This window comes from Megascapheus bottae, chromosome 6 (assembly GCF_031878675.1).
Source record: "Megascapheus bottae isolate mThoBot1 chromosome 6, mThoBot2.hap1, whole genome shotgun sequence".
Taxonomy (NCBI): domain Eukaryota; kingdom Metazoa; phylum Chordata; class Mammalia; order Rodentia; family Geomyidae; genus Megascapheus; species Megascapheus bottae.
In genome coordinates this window covers 48,930,695-48,947,706 of record NC_143514.1, presented here as the reverse complement: position 1 = coordinate 48,947,706, position 17,012 = coordinate 48,930,695, and the positions used below count along the sequence as shown (strand labels likewise).

General features: G+C 44.3%; 1 protein-coding gene across 6 annotated transcripts in view; it reads left to right on the top strand.

Moving 5' to 3' along the window:
• The first annotated feature begins 2,368 nt into the window (after nucleotides 1-2,368).
• Mroh7 (maestro heat like repeat family member 7) overlaps nucleotides 2,369-17,012 on the top strand; it is a 40,991-nt gene continuing 26,347 nt past the window's right edge. For 3 of the 6 annotated variants that reach the window (XM_090334762.1, XM_090334763.1, XM_090334759.1), the window contains exons 1-5: nucleotides 2,505-2,637; nucleotides 11,109-11,143; nucleotides 12,107-13,310; nucleotides 15,774-15,847; nucleotides 16,179-16,262. In XM_090334762.1, the coding sequence (XP_090190888.1) occupies nucleotides 12,176-13,310; nucleotides 15,774-15,847; nucleotides 16,179-16,262 (1,293 nt within the window). In that variant the 5' untranslated portion in view covers nucleotides 2,505-2,637; nucleotides 11,109-11,143; nucleotides 12,107-12,175. Of the gene's footprint in view, nucleotides 2,444-2,504; nucleotides 2,638-11,108; nucleotides 11,144-12,106; nucleotides 13,311-15,773; nucleotides 15,848-16,178; nucleotides 16,263-17,012 lie in introns of those variants that run through there. The other 3 variants (XM_090334760.1, XM_090334761.1, XM_090334764.1) reach the window with 3 other exon arrangements.

The following is a 17,012-nucleotide window of genomic DNA, read 5'->3' as shown; positions in this document are numbered from 1 at the left end:
TCTTCTATTTTTTTTTTTTTGTAGGTTGTGGGTCTTGAACTTAGGGAATGGGTGTTGTCCCTGAGATCTTTCACTGGAATTCTACCATTTTGAGTCACAGCTCCTCTTCCAAGTTTTGAGTGGTTAATTGGAGAATACAGTCTCACTGAGACTTTACTGCCTGGGCTAACTTTGACCTGCAATCTTCAGATCTCAGCCTCCGGAGTAGTTAGGACATCTATAGGTGTAAGCCATAGCACCTGGCTATGGCTGAAACAGGAGACTTCAAGTTCAAGCTGAAGCAGAAGCAGGAGGGTGCACAAGATGCTTCAATAAAGGCTGAAATAGGAGACCTCAAGTTCAAGCTGAAGCAGAAGCAGGAGGGTCATGAGTCTGAGGCCAGCCTAGGCAAAGTTAGCAAAAACCTTATAAGCAAATAAAAGGGCTAACGATGGTTCAAGTAGTGGAGTATTAGCAAACTTGAGGCCTTGGGATCCCCTGGACTGGAAAACAAGGGAGGAGCTTAAAGCTGAGCATGATATCTCACACCTGTAATCCCAGCATTCATATGCTGAAGCACAAGAACTAAAAATTTGAAGCCCACTTGGGCAACCTAGAAATATCTTGTCTCAAAAATAAAGTTAAAAAGTTCTGGGGGATGTTAGCTCACTGGCAGAGTGCTTATTTAGCCTAGGGTTTAATTCCCAGTACAGGGAGGGGGTAGGGGATAGTGGTGGTGTCTAAAGATAGCTCGAGATAATTTTGGCTCTTGACCTACAACATCCCATCTCTTCACAATCACGACGTGCTACTCAGCCAGGGGTGAGCTGCCTACGGCAGTTTTAATACAGATACAGCTTCTGCACATTGGTTCACAGTGAAGAACTGAGTGAGGAGGAAGAATGTGGGGTTAGAGGAACAGGGGGAAAGATTTGGAGGTCAATGGAAAAACCTGCAGAAGACAGGTATCCAGGCTTGTCCTGGAAACAACAGCTTCCTGGATAGCTCCTGGGGAAGCAAAGATATTTGGGGGAGGGGTTGAGGGAGGAGAGGGCTGGGAGAGAAAACAGTTATGTTTATAGGTTGCTCAGAAGGAGTAGATAGAGGAAGAATTCTGGGTAACAAGAACCGTTGAAACAGCAGAACAGAGCCCAAGGTTCAGGTTCTGGGGCTAGGCAGGAGCTGTAAGTTCAAAAGGGTAAGGAATTCAAGACTGCCTTCCAGGCTGGGTGCCAGTGGCTCACACCTATAATCCTAGCTACTCAGGAGGCTAAGATCTGACGACTGCTAGCTTGACCAGGAAAATCTGTGACTCTCTTATCTCTAATAAATCACCAAAAAGTTGGAAATGGAGTTATGGCTTCAGTAGTAGAATGCCACCCTTGAACAGGAAAAGTTAAGGAACAGCGTTCCAGGTTCTGTAACAGAACAAAAACAACCAAAAGAATGCCTGCCAATTATCAGCTGCACCTGTAAGGCCACTGAGAGCTGACAGGTACTGGGAATACTGAACCAGTCCGATGAGGCTGGTTTCTGAGGAGCTTGGGTCAGAACAAGTTATGTGTGTGTGCTAAGACTATCCTATGTGAAAACAAGAATATAATTTCACAGACAACTCCACTGTCATTCTGTTAATGGCATACCTTGTGACGTTTTCCTAGCTAGTCACTGTAATCTTAATTATCTTAGTTATTGCTTGTCTTTAGATAGCCAGTGGGCCCTTGTTTCCTCGCTACAGAATTAAGGTCATCTTCTCTCCACCCTGCTCTACTCTGTTATCTGTACTGGGTGAGGAGGCTGGGTGGAGCAAGGGAAAAAATAAAAACAAATCAAGGATCAGGCAGACTTTGGTGCACATGACCATGAGCTAGTATTGCCTTCTCTGGGTCTCAGTGTCATCACAGACCATCAAGTTCCAAAGTACTGTTACCCCAAAATACAGTGTAAGGTCATACAGTGAGGAGTTTTTATGGGACATTTTGAATGCCAGGCGAGAAACTTGGTGGTAGTAGTGGTAGTGGTGTGTGTGTGTGTGTGTGTGTGTGTGTGTGTGTCCACACGCATGTACACGTGCATACTCTGGACTTTACACTCTTGCTTCGCTTTCTGGTTGGAGGGTAGTGCTCTACCACACCGCCACCCTTCTGACTTTGTGGTGGTTAATTGGAGCTAAGAGTCTCACAGGCTTTTCTGCCTGAGATGACTTTCTAACCACAGTCTTCAGATCTCAGCCTCATGAGTAGCTAGGGTTACAGACATGAGCCTATACCGCTGGTTCCTGGCTTGCCCTCCATTTATATGAGGTATTTCCCAGGCAGCTGAGGTAGATCTTCCTTTGAGAAGACCCCTTCTCTACTTCTTCCTTCTGAGTTGGGAGGAGCAGAGGCCTCATTGGCTGAGGGACTTCCAGGTCACGGTGACCTCATAAAGACCATAACCCCAGCCTGGGTTGAGAGGAGCCTAGGTAAGTAAGTTGAGGGGTGGCTCTGGGAAAGTCCCAGGGGTGGAGTCCACCTCCATAGCCCTCATAAAACAGTTACCACCTTGATCCCCTCCCGCTGAGTACAAATCTCCCGCTCTGGCTGCAAGTCCAGTTAGAACGTTATACCTTTGGATTAAAGCAGAATTTTCTGTTAGCATGTGGATGTCCAGGGAGAGGTAACACATTGACCTTTCTGGTCAGCAACACATAGAGAAAGTTGAGGCTATTGAGTTTTTAGAGTGTGGAGAGTGGGGATACTGTGGGGATTTAGAGGGGAAGGGAGAAGGAGAAATTACAGAGAGAGAATACAGACTGAGTGAAAGAAGACAGGAACGCTGGGTATTGGTGGCTCACTCCTGTAATCCTAGCTACTCAGAAAGCTGAGATCTGAGGATCATGGTCAAAGCCAGTGAAAGTCTGTGAGACTCTTGGCACTAGTTAACCACCAAACAGCCAGAGTGGAGCTATAGTTCAAGTGGTAGAATGTCAACCTTAAGCAAAAAAACCCCCCAAAACAAAAACAACCAGACCCTGAGTTTAAGCCCTAGTACAGGCACAGAAATAAATAGATGAAAGAAAAAGAAAGAAAGGAAGGAAGGAAGGAAGAGGACCAGGGAATCAGACTGTCCTTGCCCTGCCCCCTTTCCCAAAGGGATAAGGGGAGGAGGGCAAAGATGGTGAGAATGGATGATTTTGGAGTGCCTACTGTGTGACTGTGGGTTAGGACTGGAGCACCACCATATGGGAATTCTCCCTTTCTTAGTATTGAGATGCCTGTTGGAAGTGGAGAGGCCAAGATCGCATGGTAAAAGGCATGTGCCCCAAAATTCTTTTTTTTAATATATTTTTTATTGCAATTAATAGAAGGGTTACATTATATTCACCAGATAGAAAGTGCATTACCTCACAAATATTGATACCCTTTCTCATGTCTTGGTCCCCATTTCCCTCCCCCCACCCCCACCCCTCATCTTGTTTTCCCCCCATCCTATCGTATTTCATATAACCAAATAAGCATATATACAATATATCAGGTAACAAGGTAAAATACTGTAACAATATGAGATAACCCAAGGGACAACAAAAGAGATGAGAGATAACATAGTACATTAAGGACAACAATCACTCATTATATGGCTTTTGTTTCTACATCCTGGAGGTCCTTTATTTAGTGTCATACTATATGGCCTTATTTATCTAGGTTTTGCTCTATTGTAAATCTCTGCTAGGAGAGCCCAAAGTTTCTACTGATTATGACAAATGGGGGAAACCATTGAGTCTACGTTCCTATGAGTCTGGCTTACTTCACTTAATATGATTTTTTTCTAAGTCTTTTCATTTCCTTACAAATGGGGTGATGTCATTCTTTCTGACAGCAGCATAGAATTCCATTGTGTACAAATACCACATTTGTTGATCCACTCATCAACTGAGCGGCATCTAGGTTGGTCCATATCTTTGCTATGGTAAATAGTGCTGCAATGAACATTGTTGTGCTAGTGGATTTAGTATGTCCTTGTTTCTGGATGATTGGGTAAATGCCAAGTAGTGGAATTGCTGGGTCATAGGGGAGCTCTATGTTTAGTCTTTTGAGGAACCGCCACACTGCTTTCTGTAGTGGTTGAATGAGTTTGTACTCCCACCAACAGTGTAGTAGTGATCCCTCCTGGCCACATCCCCGCCAGCATTCGTTAGATTTCTTGATCATGGCCATTCTAACTGGAATGAGGTGGAATCTTAGAGCGGTTTTGATTTACATTTCTTTTATGGCCAGAGATGTCGATCATTTCTTCATTTGTCTATAGGCCCCCTTTTTTTTTTTTTTTTTTTTTTTTTTTTTGCCAGTCCTGGGCTTGAGCTCAGGGCTTGAGCACTGTCCTTGGACTTTCTCAAGGCTAGAGCTCTATCACTTGAGCCTCAGCCCATGTCAGGCTTTTTTCTATGTATGTGGTACCAAGGAATCGAACCTGGGCCTTCATGCATGCTAGGCAAGCACTTTAACCACCAGGCCAAACTCCCGGCTGCTTATTTCTTCTTCAGAGAAGATTCTCTTTAAGTTTTTGGCCCATCTTTTAATGGGATGGTTGTTACTTTGGAGGTTAGTTTTGGAGTGATTCAATTTTTTGAGTTGTTGATATATTTTAGATATGAGGCCTTCATCTGTTGTATGGTTAGTGAAGATCTTCTCCCACTCTGTAGGCTTTCTAATTAGTTTGCTAGCTATGTCCTTTGCCATACAGAAGCTCTGCAGTTTAATGCAGTCCCACTTATCCAGACTTTCTCTGATTTGTTGTGTTTCTGGGTATTTATTAAGAAAGTTTTGACCTTTGCCAAGGAGACCTAGTGTATCTTCTATTCCTTCTTGTAAAGTTTTCAGTGTGTCAGTTTTTACCTCCAGGTCTTTGATCCATTTGGAGTTAATTCTAGTGCAGGGTAACAAAGAAGGATCCAACCTTAGTTTTCTGCAGGTGCTTAACCAGTTCTGCCAGCACCACTTGTTGAAGAAGCTGTCTTTCTTCCATTCTATTTTTTTGACTCCCTTATCAAAGATTAGGTGGCCATAGGTCTGTGGGTTAATATCTGGGTCCTCAGTTCTATTCCATTGGTCTTCCAGCCTGTTTTTGTGCCAGTACCAAGCTGTTTTGGTCACTATAGCTCTGTAATAAAGTCTAAAGTTCAGTATTGAAATTCCTCCTGTGCTGTTCTTTCTTGCTAAGAAGTGTTTTTGCTATACGGGGTCTTTTATTATTCCATATGAAATTTTGGATTGCCTCTTCTATTTCTTTAAAGAATGACATTGGGATGTTGATGTGTATTGCATTGAATTTGTAGATAGCCCTTGGCAAGATTGTCATTTTCATGATGTTAATTCTTCCAATCCAGGAGTTTGGGAGGTTTTTCCATTTCCTCAGTTCTGCTTTAATTTCCTTTTTCAAGGTTTTAAAGTTTTCATCAAAAAGGTCCTTTACATTCTTAATTAAGTTAATTCCTAGGTACTTTATTTTCTTTGAAGCTATTGCAAAAGGAGTTGGTTTCCTGATTTTTGCCTTGTTCCTCTCATTGTTGGCATATAGGAAGGCAATTAATTTTTTTTTTTGCCAGTCCTGGGCTTGAGCTTAGGGCCTGAGCACTGTCCTTGGATTTTCTCAAGGCTAGAGCTCTACCACTTGAACCTCAGCACCACTTCAGGCTTTTTCTATATATGTGGTACCAAGGAATCGAACCTGGGTCTTCGTGCATGCTAGGCAAGCACTTCAACCACTAGGCCAAACTCCTGGCCCCGGCAGTTAATTTTTGAGTGTTAATTTTATACCCTACTACCTTACCAAAGTTTTGAATCAGCTCAAGCAGCTTGGTAGTGGAATCTATAGGGTTCTTTAAATACAGAATCATGTCATCTGCAAAGAGGGAAAGTTTCACTTTCTCTTTCCCTATTTGGATCCCCTTTATGTTGCCTTATTGCTCTGGCTAGGAATTCTAATCCTATGTTAAAGAGGAGTGGAGAAAGTGGGCATCCTTGTCTTGTTTCTGATTTTAGAGGAAATGGCTTTAGCTTTTTGCCATTAAGTATAATGCTAGCTGTGGGTTTGTCATACACAGCCTTTAGTATAGTGATGTTCCATGGATTCCTAGTTTCTCCAGAACTTTTAGCATAAAGGGGTGTTGGATCTTGTCAAATGCCTTTTCTGCATCTATTGAGACAATCATGTAATTTTTGTCCTTGCTCCTGTTGATATGTTGAATTATATTAATTGATTTGCATATATTGACCAGCTTTGCATCCCTGTGATGAACCCTGTTTGATCATAATGTATAGTTTTTTTGATACGTTGCTAAAGATGGTTGGCCAGTATTTTGTTGAGAAGTTTTGCATCAATATTCATCAAAGAAATGGGTCTATAGTTTTCTTTCTTTGATGAATCTCTGTCTGGTTTTGGAATGAGGGTTATAGTGGCTTCGTAGAATGAGTTTGGCAAAGAGCCTTTGTTTTCTATTTCATTGAAGAGCTTGAAGAGTATTGGTGTGAGCTCTGCTTTGAAGACCTTATAGAATTCAGCTGTGAATCCATCTGGCCCTGGGCTTTTCTTGGATGGGAGGTCTCTTATTGCCATTTCTATTTCAGTGCTTGAAATAGGTCGGTTTAGTTGGGTTAGGTCTTCTTGGTTCAGTGTGGGTATTTTAATATTGGCCAGAAATTCATCCATTTCTTCTAGATTCTCAAATTTGTTGGCATAAAAGTTTGAGAAGTATTCCCTCATGATGCTCTGGATCTTGGTAATTTCTGTTGTGATATTACCATTTTTATCTGCGATTTTATTTCGGTATGCTCCCTTCTTTTTTTGGTAAGATTTGCTAAGGGTCTGTCAATTTTGTTAATTTTTCAAAGAACCAACTCCTTGTTTTGTTGATTCTATAGTTTTGTTGGACTCCAATTCATTTAATTCTGCTTTGATTTTAATAATTTGCTTCCTTTTACTGGGATTGGGGTTGGTTTGTTGCTCTTTTTCCAAGAGCTTAAGGTGTGACATTAAATTGTTGGTTTGCAATTTTTCCAATTTGTTAATGTAAGCACTCAGAGCTATAAATTTTCCTCTGAGTACTGCCTTTGCTGTGTCCCAAAGGAGCTGGTATTTTGTGTGCTCCTTTTTGTTAAATTTCATGAACTGTTTAATTTCTGTTCTGATCTCCTCGATGATCCATTGGTGATTCAACAATGTGTTGTTCAATCTCAATGAGTTACAGGGTTTTCATTGGTGAAAATTGGTATTCGGTTCCAATTTGATGCCTTTGTGGTGACCAAAAATTCTTAATGCCAACTCACAAATAATGAGATCAGGATTATGGAGAAAAGGAAATAAAGCTTTTTTATTCTACCAAGCAAAACGAAGACTATCAGGTGTCTTAGAAAGAAGCATTGTCCTTCTAGGGTGGTAGGTAGAAGGTAGTTTTATAGAAAAGCCCAGGGGCATGGGCTTGACTGCAGGCTGTATCTAGGCCTTCAGCATCTAAGGAATGCGGTGACCTTGCCAGGAGTTGTAAAGAAATTCTTGAATGCCTTCACTTGAGGGTTAGTGTGGAGTAGGAAGGAAAGATATGGGAGAGCAAGAAAAAAAAGAGGAAAATCGTCTTTTTAAAATTTGTGTCACTAAAAGCATCCTGGTTCGTTATTGAGCTAAAATTACAGTTGTGAGAATATTTGGATGTCTGTTCCTGTTACAGGCAGAATAAGTTTCCAATTTGTGTTTGTCTAACTCCAAACCCTGGGGTTTGGTGTTGCTTTTGCGGTTGTTGCCTATTTTTGCTGAACTTTTTCTCCAGGATAGGGACCTAGAATAGATGACTCATACCTTGGGAATCTGTGGTATTATAGGCAAAAATTGGACCTGGTTTGAATTCTATCTCTGCCATTTGCCTGGTTACTTTATAAAAAAAAAAATCACTTTATGCAGGAATACAGGTAGCTCATACCTGTAGCTACACAGGAGGCTGAGATCTGAGGATCATGGTTAGAAGCCAGCCTGCGAAGAAACTCATCTCCAACTAACCAGCAAAATGCCAGTCTTGAGGTTTGGTTCAAGTGGTAGAGTGATAGACATGAATAAAAAAGCCAGTTGAGAGCATGAGGCCCTGAATTCAGGCCCTGGTACTGACATACACATAAAAACTTTCTGCTAGTCAGGAAGTTCATGCCTGGAATCCTAGCTACTCAGGAAGCTGTGATCTGAGGATTGCAGTTTGAAGCTAGTCTGGGCAGAAAAGTGTATGAGACTCAGAAAGAACTCCAATAAACTACTCAGAAAAAGCCAGACATGGTGCTCACAGACTTTCCTGCCAGGTTGGCTTCAAATCATGACTTTTTAGATCTCAGCCTCCTGATTATAATCCAATAAACTACTCAGAAAATCCAGAAGTGGTGCTGTGGCTCAAGTGGTAAAGTGCTAGTCTTGAAGAAAAAGAGGCTCAGGGACAGCACCCAAGTCCTGAGTTCAAGTCCCAGAACCGATAAAACATACAAACAAAAAGACTTTTTGAAAAAAAAAATGACTTTTTGCTTACAAGTCTATCCTGATTTACATAATGAGACCATCTCAAAAACAGAATCAAGTATGAAGATTTAAAAAAAAACTTTCTGCTCAACATTATTTTATCTATCTATCTATCTATCTATCTATCTATCTATCTATCTATCTATCTATCTATCTATCTATTTATTTATTGTGTGGGCCACGGGGCTTGAACTCGGCCTGGATGCTGTCCCTGAGCTCTCTTCAGCTCAAGGCTACAACTCTACCCTTGAGCCAAGACCCACTTCCTGTTTTCTAGAAGTTAATTGGAGATAAGAGTCTTAAGTCCTTTTGTGCCCAGGCTGGCTTTGAACCTTGATCCTTAAATCTCAGCCTCCTGAGTAGCTAGGCTTACAGGTGTGAGCCACAGTGCCCAGCTTCATTAATTTTTTTTTAAAGTAACTTCTTTTTATTTGTTTAGAATTTCTACTTTTTTCCCCCATTTACTATGAGGGTATATCATTGTTTAAGTATTTTTATGATAACTTTTTTTTTTGTGGGTCATGTGGTTTGAACTCTGGGCCTGCACGCTGTCCCTCAGCTCTTCAGCTCAAGGCTACTGCTCTACCCCTTGAGCCACAGCCCCACTTTCTATTTTCTAGTGATTAATTGGAGATAAGAGTCTCATGGTCTTTAGTGTTTAGTGCCCCGGCTGGCTTTGAACTGTGATCCCCAGATCTTAGCCTCCTGAGTAGCTAGGATTACAGGCATGAGCCTGACTATGATAACTATTTATTTAAAAAGTTTTATATATAGCTACATATATTTTTTCACCCTATTTAATGTTTTCTGTATAGTTTTGGAGCTTGAACTCAGGGCCTCCTGCTTGCTTAGCTGGTGCTCTACCATTTGAGCCCAAATTGCAGGCGTTTTAAAGGAAGATCTTTGTGGTTTTGGAAAATGGTTGGAGCTGGCTTAAACACAGCCACCTGAGTAGCTAGGATTACAGATGTGAGCCGCAGGTGCCCAGTGAGGAGCCCCTATTGAGTGGGAAATTCTAAGAAAGGTCAAGTCTTGAGAGTGTGGTGAGTGGGGGTATGTATTGAAGAGTAGAATGAGAGAGAGAAGAAATGCCATGGAAGAATACCACAGACTAGGTGAAAGAAGGCAGAGGAAACAGGCACTGGTGGCATATGCCCACAATCCTAGATATTTAGGAGGCTAAGATCTGAAAGATCATGGTTTGAAGCCAGCCTGGGCAGGAAAGTCAGTGGGACTCTTGGATTAACCAATTCCCCATGGTGGGGGTGGGGGTATTAACCATGGCGGGGGGAGCTGGAAGTATTGCTGTGGCTCAAGTGGTAGAGTGGTAGCAAAAATGCTCAGGCACAGCACCAAGACCCTGAGTTCAAGTCCCAGGATCAATCAACACACACACACACACACACACACACACACACACACACACACACACACACACACACAGCAACAGCTGTGGAACAAATCAGTGATGCAGTGAGTGAGCTAGCATATGTGTGAATAACAAATGAATGAGAGAGGAAATGAGCCAATGAAAACTAGATAACCAAATGAAGAGATAAAGAATAAAACAACGCTCCAAAATATCTGTTGGCATTTGCTGTGTGTGCCTGGTGCTGCGGTAAACAGTAGAGGCCAGCAGAGGACAGGTCAGAGGTAGTCCCTGCTCTTGGGGAGCTTATTGTTTAGTAGGAGGCAAGGTACTGTGTGCTAGGGAAGAGGAAGTGAGTGAGATGCCCTGAGAACTTACATGTTGGGCCTGGAGCATGGCCTAGTGGTGGAGTGCTTGCTTAGCATGCACAAAGCCCTGGGTTCCATTCCTTAGTACCACATACACAGAAAAAAAAACGGAAGTGGTTCTGTGGCTCAAGTGCTAGAGTGCTAGCCTGGAGCAAAGTGTCCAAGGACAGTGCTCAGGCCCTGAATTCAAGCCCTAGGACTGGTTAAAAAACAACAACAACAACAACAACAACAACAACAACAACAAAAACCTTACAGGTGGAGGGTGAAGCTATACACCTAAGATGGGGAGGAATACTTGGCCCAGACCTCAGGGTAGACTAAAGAGGGAAAGGGAATACAGAAGGGGCAAGACAGTAAAAAGGGAGTAAGGCCAACAAAAAAGGGTCTGTTATGATTTTTTTGTGTTTGAACTCAGTTCTGGGCTGTGTCCCTTAGCTTTTTTGCTCCAGGCTAGCACTCTACCACTTGAGCCACAGTTCTACTGTTGGCTCTTTGCTGGCTAATAGGAGATAAAAGTCTCAAGGACTTTCCTGCCTGGATGGGCTTCTAACCTTGATCCTCAGATCCCAGACTCTTGAGTAGCTAGAATTATAGGCTTGAGTCACCTTTTAGATTCTGCTAAGTATTGTGGATTCTGTCCTCAAGCATGGTCTGAGTGGCTAGAGGACAGGAAGTGTGTGATCTTTCTCTTGACCTTCACTCCTCATTTACACAAAGGGCAATAATGCCTGACTCCCATTGTGGGTGTATGAATGTAGTGGGGTGCGACTCAGCAGATGTGCACATCTGGCTTGTAGGCTGCACAGTGGGTGTTGAAGAAGCCACTCATCTGATGCAATTCCTTCTGCATCTCCTCCCAGGGGCCTGCTAATGCATAGGAACATCACACTGCCAGGTGAGTTGTCTCTAGGATTCTTGCAAGGAGGGTAACTCAGGTGAGGTGGGATAGCAAGGGGGCCTGAACTTCACCCACACGGATTGCTTGACAGGATCGGTGTTCTCCAATGTGCAGAAGTCTGCTTCATGCGGAATTAGTCAACTGTGAGGGGCACAGGCAGCTTTGCCAAGGTGGCTTTGAGAATTTGGTCCTGTGACCATTTGCAGAGTAGTTCTGATAACTTAAGGGATTGTCTCTGGCCTAGAACATTCCAAGTCTCAAGGCTCAGAGATGGTGTTGGTGAACTTAGATCATTAAGTGACATATAGCTAGTTGAACGAATAACTATAAGGAGGCTTCTCCTCCTTTTCTACCTTAAAGTGGGAAAGTTTTCTCATTTGTCCACCTATGACTTGGACTTGCTGCTATACTCAGAGCTGGAGATTTTCATTTGTCTCCTCCTCCTCCTCCTCCTCCTCCTCCTCCTCCTCCTCCTCCTCCTCCTCCTCCTCTTCTTCTTCTTCTTCTTCTTCTTCTTCTTCTTCTTCTTCTTCTTCTTCTTCTTCTTCCTCTTCTTCTTCTCCTTTTCCTTCTTCTTTTCCTCCTCCTCCTCCTCCTCTTCTTTTTTCCCTTCCCTTTCCCCTTCCCCTTCTCCTTCTTTGGCTTCTGCTGCTGCTGCTGCTTATCCTAGGGCTTGAACTCAGGGCCTGGGCTGTATCCTTGAGCCTCTCTGTGCTCAAGGCTAGCACTCTACCACTTGAGCCACGGTGCCTTCTGTTTATGTGGTACTGAGGAATCGAACCAGGGGCTTCATGCATGTTAGGTAGGCATACTACCACTAAGCCACATTCCCAGCCCCAAGAGGTACTTATTTAAAGACCGTGGGGATAAGAATGTTTCTGACAGGCTCACTTTCTCTTCCTCTCCCTTCTTCTCTTTCTCTCCCTCACTTCCTCTGTCTCTCTCTCCCTGCCCCCACAGGGAGCCAAAAAAGTTGGCTTGGCTATTAGAAAGAAGAGGCAGTGGCATTGAGAGACCTTCAGACTGGTCATGGCTGTGAACTCAGGGGCTAGTCCTGACCCCCATGAAGACTCAACAATGACACCACCTCTCAACTCCTGCGAAGCTCCAGGGTTGGGCCCTGGCACCATCCATGGGCCCAACCCAGTTGTACCCCTGGTTCCTATCTCAAGTCCTGGCTTGGCCCACACTGGAAACCATCCAGCTTCAGAGGAGAACCCTGGCCAGGGGTCTGAAAACACTCCTGGACTTTGTGACAATGGAGCCTCAGGTCCAGCTTCCCTCCAGATGACCAGTTTCTGTCCTCTAGAAACTGTGGACTGGAATTTGAATCACACTCCCAAGCTTGACCCACAGAGAGCTCTCCATCCAGCCTCAAATCCTGTACTGAGTTCTGGCTCTTCTGAGACCACGGGTCTGAGTCAGGAAAACCTGTCTGGGACAAATACTGAAGAGGCCTTCAATTCGGCCTCGAACAAGATTTTTGGTTTGGGTCAGAGCAACTCCAATCCTTCCAGGCCAGAGTCAAATCCATTTGCAAGGCCCCAGTCAAAAGAAGAGCTGGGCCCCTGTGTCTCCAGGCTGGGTTCGCAGGTTCTCCTAACAGCCTCTAGTACTCCTCAGGATCGTGACGCTAATCACCTCCTCCATGGGAGCGCAAGGAATATCTCCAAGCTGAACCTGAGTGTAGCTCTAGATTCATCTGGGACCCTGATCCCAGAGATGAGTCAGTCTATCACCATGACATCACACACCATCTCCACATCTCTTTCCAAAGGAGCCTTGGGTACAACCTGGAGCATGAACTCTGAGGGTACCATCAATATGGGTTCAAATGGCCAGCCCACAGCTGATCTGAACACAACATTCACTCAGGACTCGTCTGTCACCTTAATTCCTGGCTCCAGTGATGGTGTCAGCCTGCATTCTAGTTCCCATGGACCCAACTCAGCGCTCTCTCCATCTTCATGCATGGTCCCACTCCTGGGCTCCAGCGAAACTATGAGCATGGGCTCCACTTTCATAATCAGTGATACCTCCACACTGACCCCGAGTAGTCAACAGGAGTTTTCTGAGGACAACAGCATTCGAACTGTGCCTCTGGAGAATGGAGGTGTCTGGGAGGAGAGGGAGAGCCCCATGGCTTTCCGCAGCCTCCCAGAGGGTGAGTGAGACCAGAACCAGATGGCTGGGGAGAACGCTGTTCAGATTTGTAGGGGAAAGTGGGGAGCAGGGAGCTAGCTTCGTTTCATTAACCATAACATCATGGGGAAAAAATTCTTCTATTCTGTAGCTAAGTAAGTCTATCCATCAGCATGTTCTATCTCCCTCAGTCTCCAGCCTTTTCCTGACTTTCATGTCCTTGATGCATTTGAAGGTTATGGACCAGCTCCTTTGTAGGCTGTGACTGTGTCTGGGCTCATCTGATGTTACCTCATGAGCAGATTTTTGGGTCTTTTATCCTTTGCAGGGAGTTTTGCTCATTGCCTCCTTGTCTTGTGCCTGGTGATTTTTATTTGTTCCATGACTAATATTCACTTAGATCATCTGAGAACGATGGCTGTTAGGGAAATTTCTCCACTGTGCAGTCATATGCATCTATTCATATTAGTACATGGTGTGATCTCTAAGTTATTCAATGAACAATTTGTCTCCATGCTTAAATTTTCCTGAACTTGACCCATATCCTCTGACATATCTCATTGCTTTGGAGTTCTGTCCTTTATTTTCTGGCATCAGATGTTTCAGCTCATCCTGAACTTCCTTTGGAATCCCCCATTTCTCCAAGAAGAATGCTGGTTTTGGTAGAGAATGAAATTTAGATGCCAAGATCTTGGTACCAGCTCTATTTAGTACATCCTCTTGGTGCCATCCTCCTACAGCCTCTGGCATTTCTAGCCTAGATGACTATGGAATCCTCCCTCTCTAAGTTCTGGTGACCTTGACCTTGAAAAGATAGAGATCTGCTCTCCTTTGATATCACCTTGATACCCTTAAATGAAGGCTTTTCTTGGAGTTACTCAAATGCCCATCTCTGGGCCAGTCATTGAACCTGGAAGCATGATATACTGTTCTTGGCCAAGCTTGAGCTCTATGCCCACCCTGTTTGAAGAGGAGAGGTGGAAGGGGCTTGCAGCATTCAGTTTCACCTAGCTGCTTGAAGTGGGGAGCCCTACCCCCAGAAAGATGAGGCTCTTTCATCCTTAGCAAGGTGAGAGATTTGGGGCTGATTAAACAGTGATACCCAAATTAGCCTTTGGCTATAACTTGGATAGTTATGGACAGAAGAGAGCAGAACATAGCATAGCAGGACACAGAGGGGCCCTTACTTACTGTGAAGGCTGGGAGAGGCAGGCAGAGACCTGAGGAAAGGCACCCTTGGAGGACGATAGGGCATGACAGGGGGATGATCCAGATGAAGGAAACTATTTGTGTCAAGGCCTTGATGGAGAATCTTGTCCTAGACCAGAAGAAGGCCTGGGTGGACAAAGCCAGGGAGCTGGGGTGCCAGGGGAGAGCCACGAGGATAAAGCAGGGGAAGTTGCCAAATGGCCATGTGGACTGACAAGGATGAGGCCTTATGACAGATGATATGGGGTGTGGAGGGAGGGTTCTCATGAGGGGCTATAGGCAGGGGAAGGAACATGAACTGATTTATATGTTTTTTCCCCAAGAGGAAAGATCTTTCTATTAGCAATGTTTCTCATACTTTATATTTCATATCCTTTTTTGGGGGGGATGGGTGGGATTGAGACCTTTGGAATAATTCTTTATGTCATGTGCATAACTGTTGCACGGAATGATTGTGCCAGGCAGGTTTGGGGTGACTTTTTCTATAAGGTTGTAGAGATAGTTAAATATTCCCCCAAGATTTCACAGCCCAATCAGACATGTGAGTGGTTACACAGCACCGCTACCTTAGCAGTTTTAGGTTAAGAGCAATAGGCAGCCAGGGGCTAGAACTTAGGCCCGTAATCCTAGCTACTCAGGAAGGTGCTATCTGAGGATAGCTGCTCAAAGCCAGACTGGGCAAGAAAAGTTGGTGAAACTTTTTAAAATCTCCAGTTAATCACCAAAAAGCCAAATGTGGAGCTAGAGCTCCAGTAGTGAGCACCAGCCTTTAGTGAAAAAGCTAAAGGAGAACACAAGGCTCTGAGTTCAAAAACCAGTATTAGCACCAAAAGAAAGAACAGAGGAAAGAAAAGAAGGAAGGAAGGAAATAAATTGAAAAAGGAAAAAGAAAAGAAAAGAGAACCAGGGAGAATAAAATTGTCAAAAAGAGGAACTTATTAGGAAAGCATAAGTACACTGCAAAGCATGAGGTGGGCAGTTGAAGAAGAGTCAACCACCCAAACAGCGGGACAGCACACATCAAAGGGAGAGGTAGGTGGCTGCAAAAGGGCTTCTCAAAGCTCAGGTTAGAGAAGTGGCTTGGGTAGAGTGTCAGTCAATGAGTGAAAGCAAACATTAAATAGTTCAAGTCCAGGTCTTGGACCAAACATAAAGTTCAGTGTGGCTGCTGGAGAGTGAGGATGAAGATGTCCACAGCGGAAGGGGAGGAGATTACAGCACCCCAAGCACCCATCCTTTACTCCCTTCTCTCCCCGCTGAAACTGCTGGCATGCAGGCGCATTGGATGATGTATCCTCATACCTGGTGAAGGTGCAGGAGAAGAGAGAAGATCCCAACACAATGACTCTGGTACGTCTAACCCTTAATCTGCTTTGCTGGTATGGCAGCAGGTTGGTTAATGTATATTCCCTCTCAAGTAGCAGAATGCCCGAACCGCTCTTTAACAGAAAGCTCAGAAGAAATGTTGTGAATGGTGGGATTTCAGAACTCTCTCTGCCCTTCCCTTCTATTAACTGTAGCGCAATCTCTCATACATCTCCAAGTCCTGGACTCCAGGGACCATCCTCCCTGCCCTACCACCAAGCTTTTCTCAAATCTTCACCCAAGCCAAGTTCCCTTCATAGAAACTTGTCGTTTCTCCCCAGCCAGTGCTGTTGTTTTATCCTCTGTCTCTCCTAAGATTGATGATGTGATCAGACTCCAGAAGAACCAAGATATGCTGGCAGCAGAAGAAGAAAAGAAGGCAATAATGAAAAAGATGATGGTGCGGGAGCCACTGGGGTCCCACTGAGGTTCCACTGGGGTGGCAAGGCAGTGGGACATCTGAATCCACTCTTTGGTGAGACTGGGAGGAGGTGAGGCAGGAAGGAGACAGTATAAGAGGCAGCTCACCTGGACCTGAGCCTCAGCTCCACCTCTGACTGCCTTCCACCCATTCTGAGAGAACTTGGCAAGTATTTTCCCCTCTGGGAAAGCTCTGCCTTCTTATCTCACAAGTGGATTTGATAATGCTTGAGGACTTTGGCTTGTGAGAGGACACAATCCAACGCTTAGTCAGTCCATGATGGAGCCTGTGCTGCTGGCTTTACCTAGTAGTTACTCCAGGAAAGCAACTTCAGAGGATCCGTTCTGCTCACCAGAATGAGCAGTACACCAATAATCACTGAGCTTTCCACAGTTGGATTTAAGTTGGTGTCCTTATGCTTCCTACTTCCATTGAAAATAGCACGAATGGAGCGCCTATTCTATGTAGGTGCTAAATCAAAGGCAAGAAAGGACTGGAATGTTTTAAAGCATTCAACTGGATAGATTTTGAGAGCCATGGATGGTGTTTCTTGCTTCAGGCCAGTTCTATGGCTGCAATATCTCAGTTGCCACAAGGCTTCTGTGAGAACAATTCTTGCTGAGCTCTCCACATGGGGTGCATAAGTTAGGGCATGGGGTGTTTTGGTTGGCTGTGAACTGGGGGTATAGGATGGCATTGGGCAGTGAGCTGGCTCTCTGGTCTGAATCA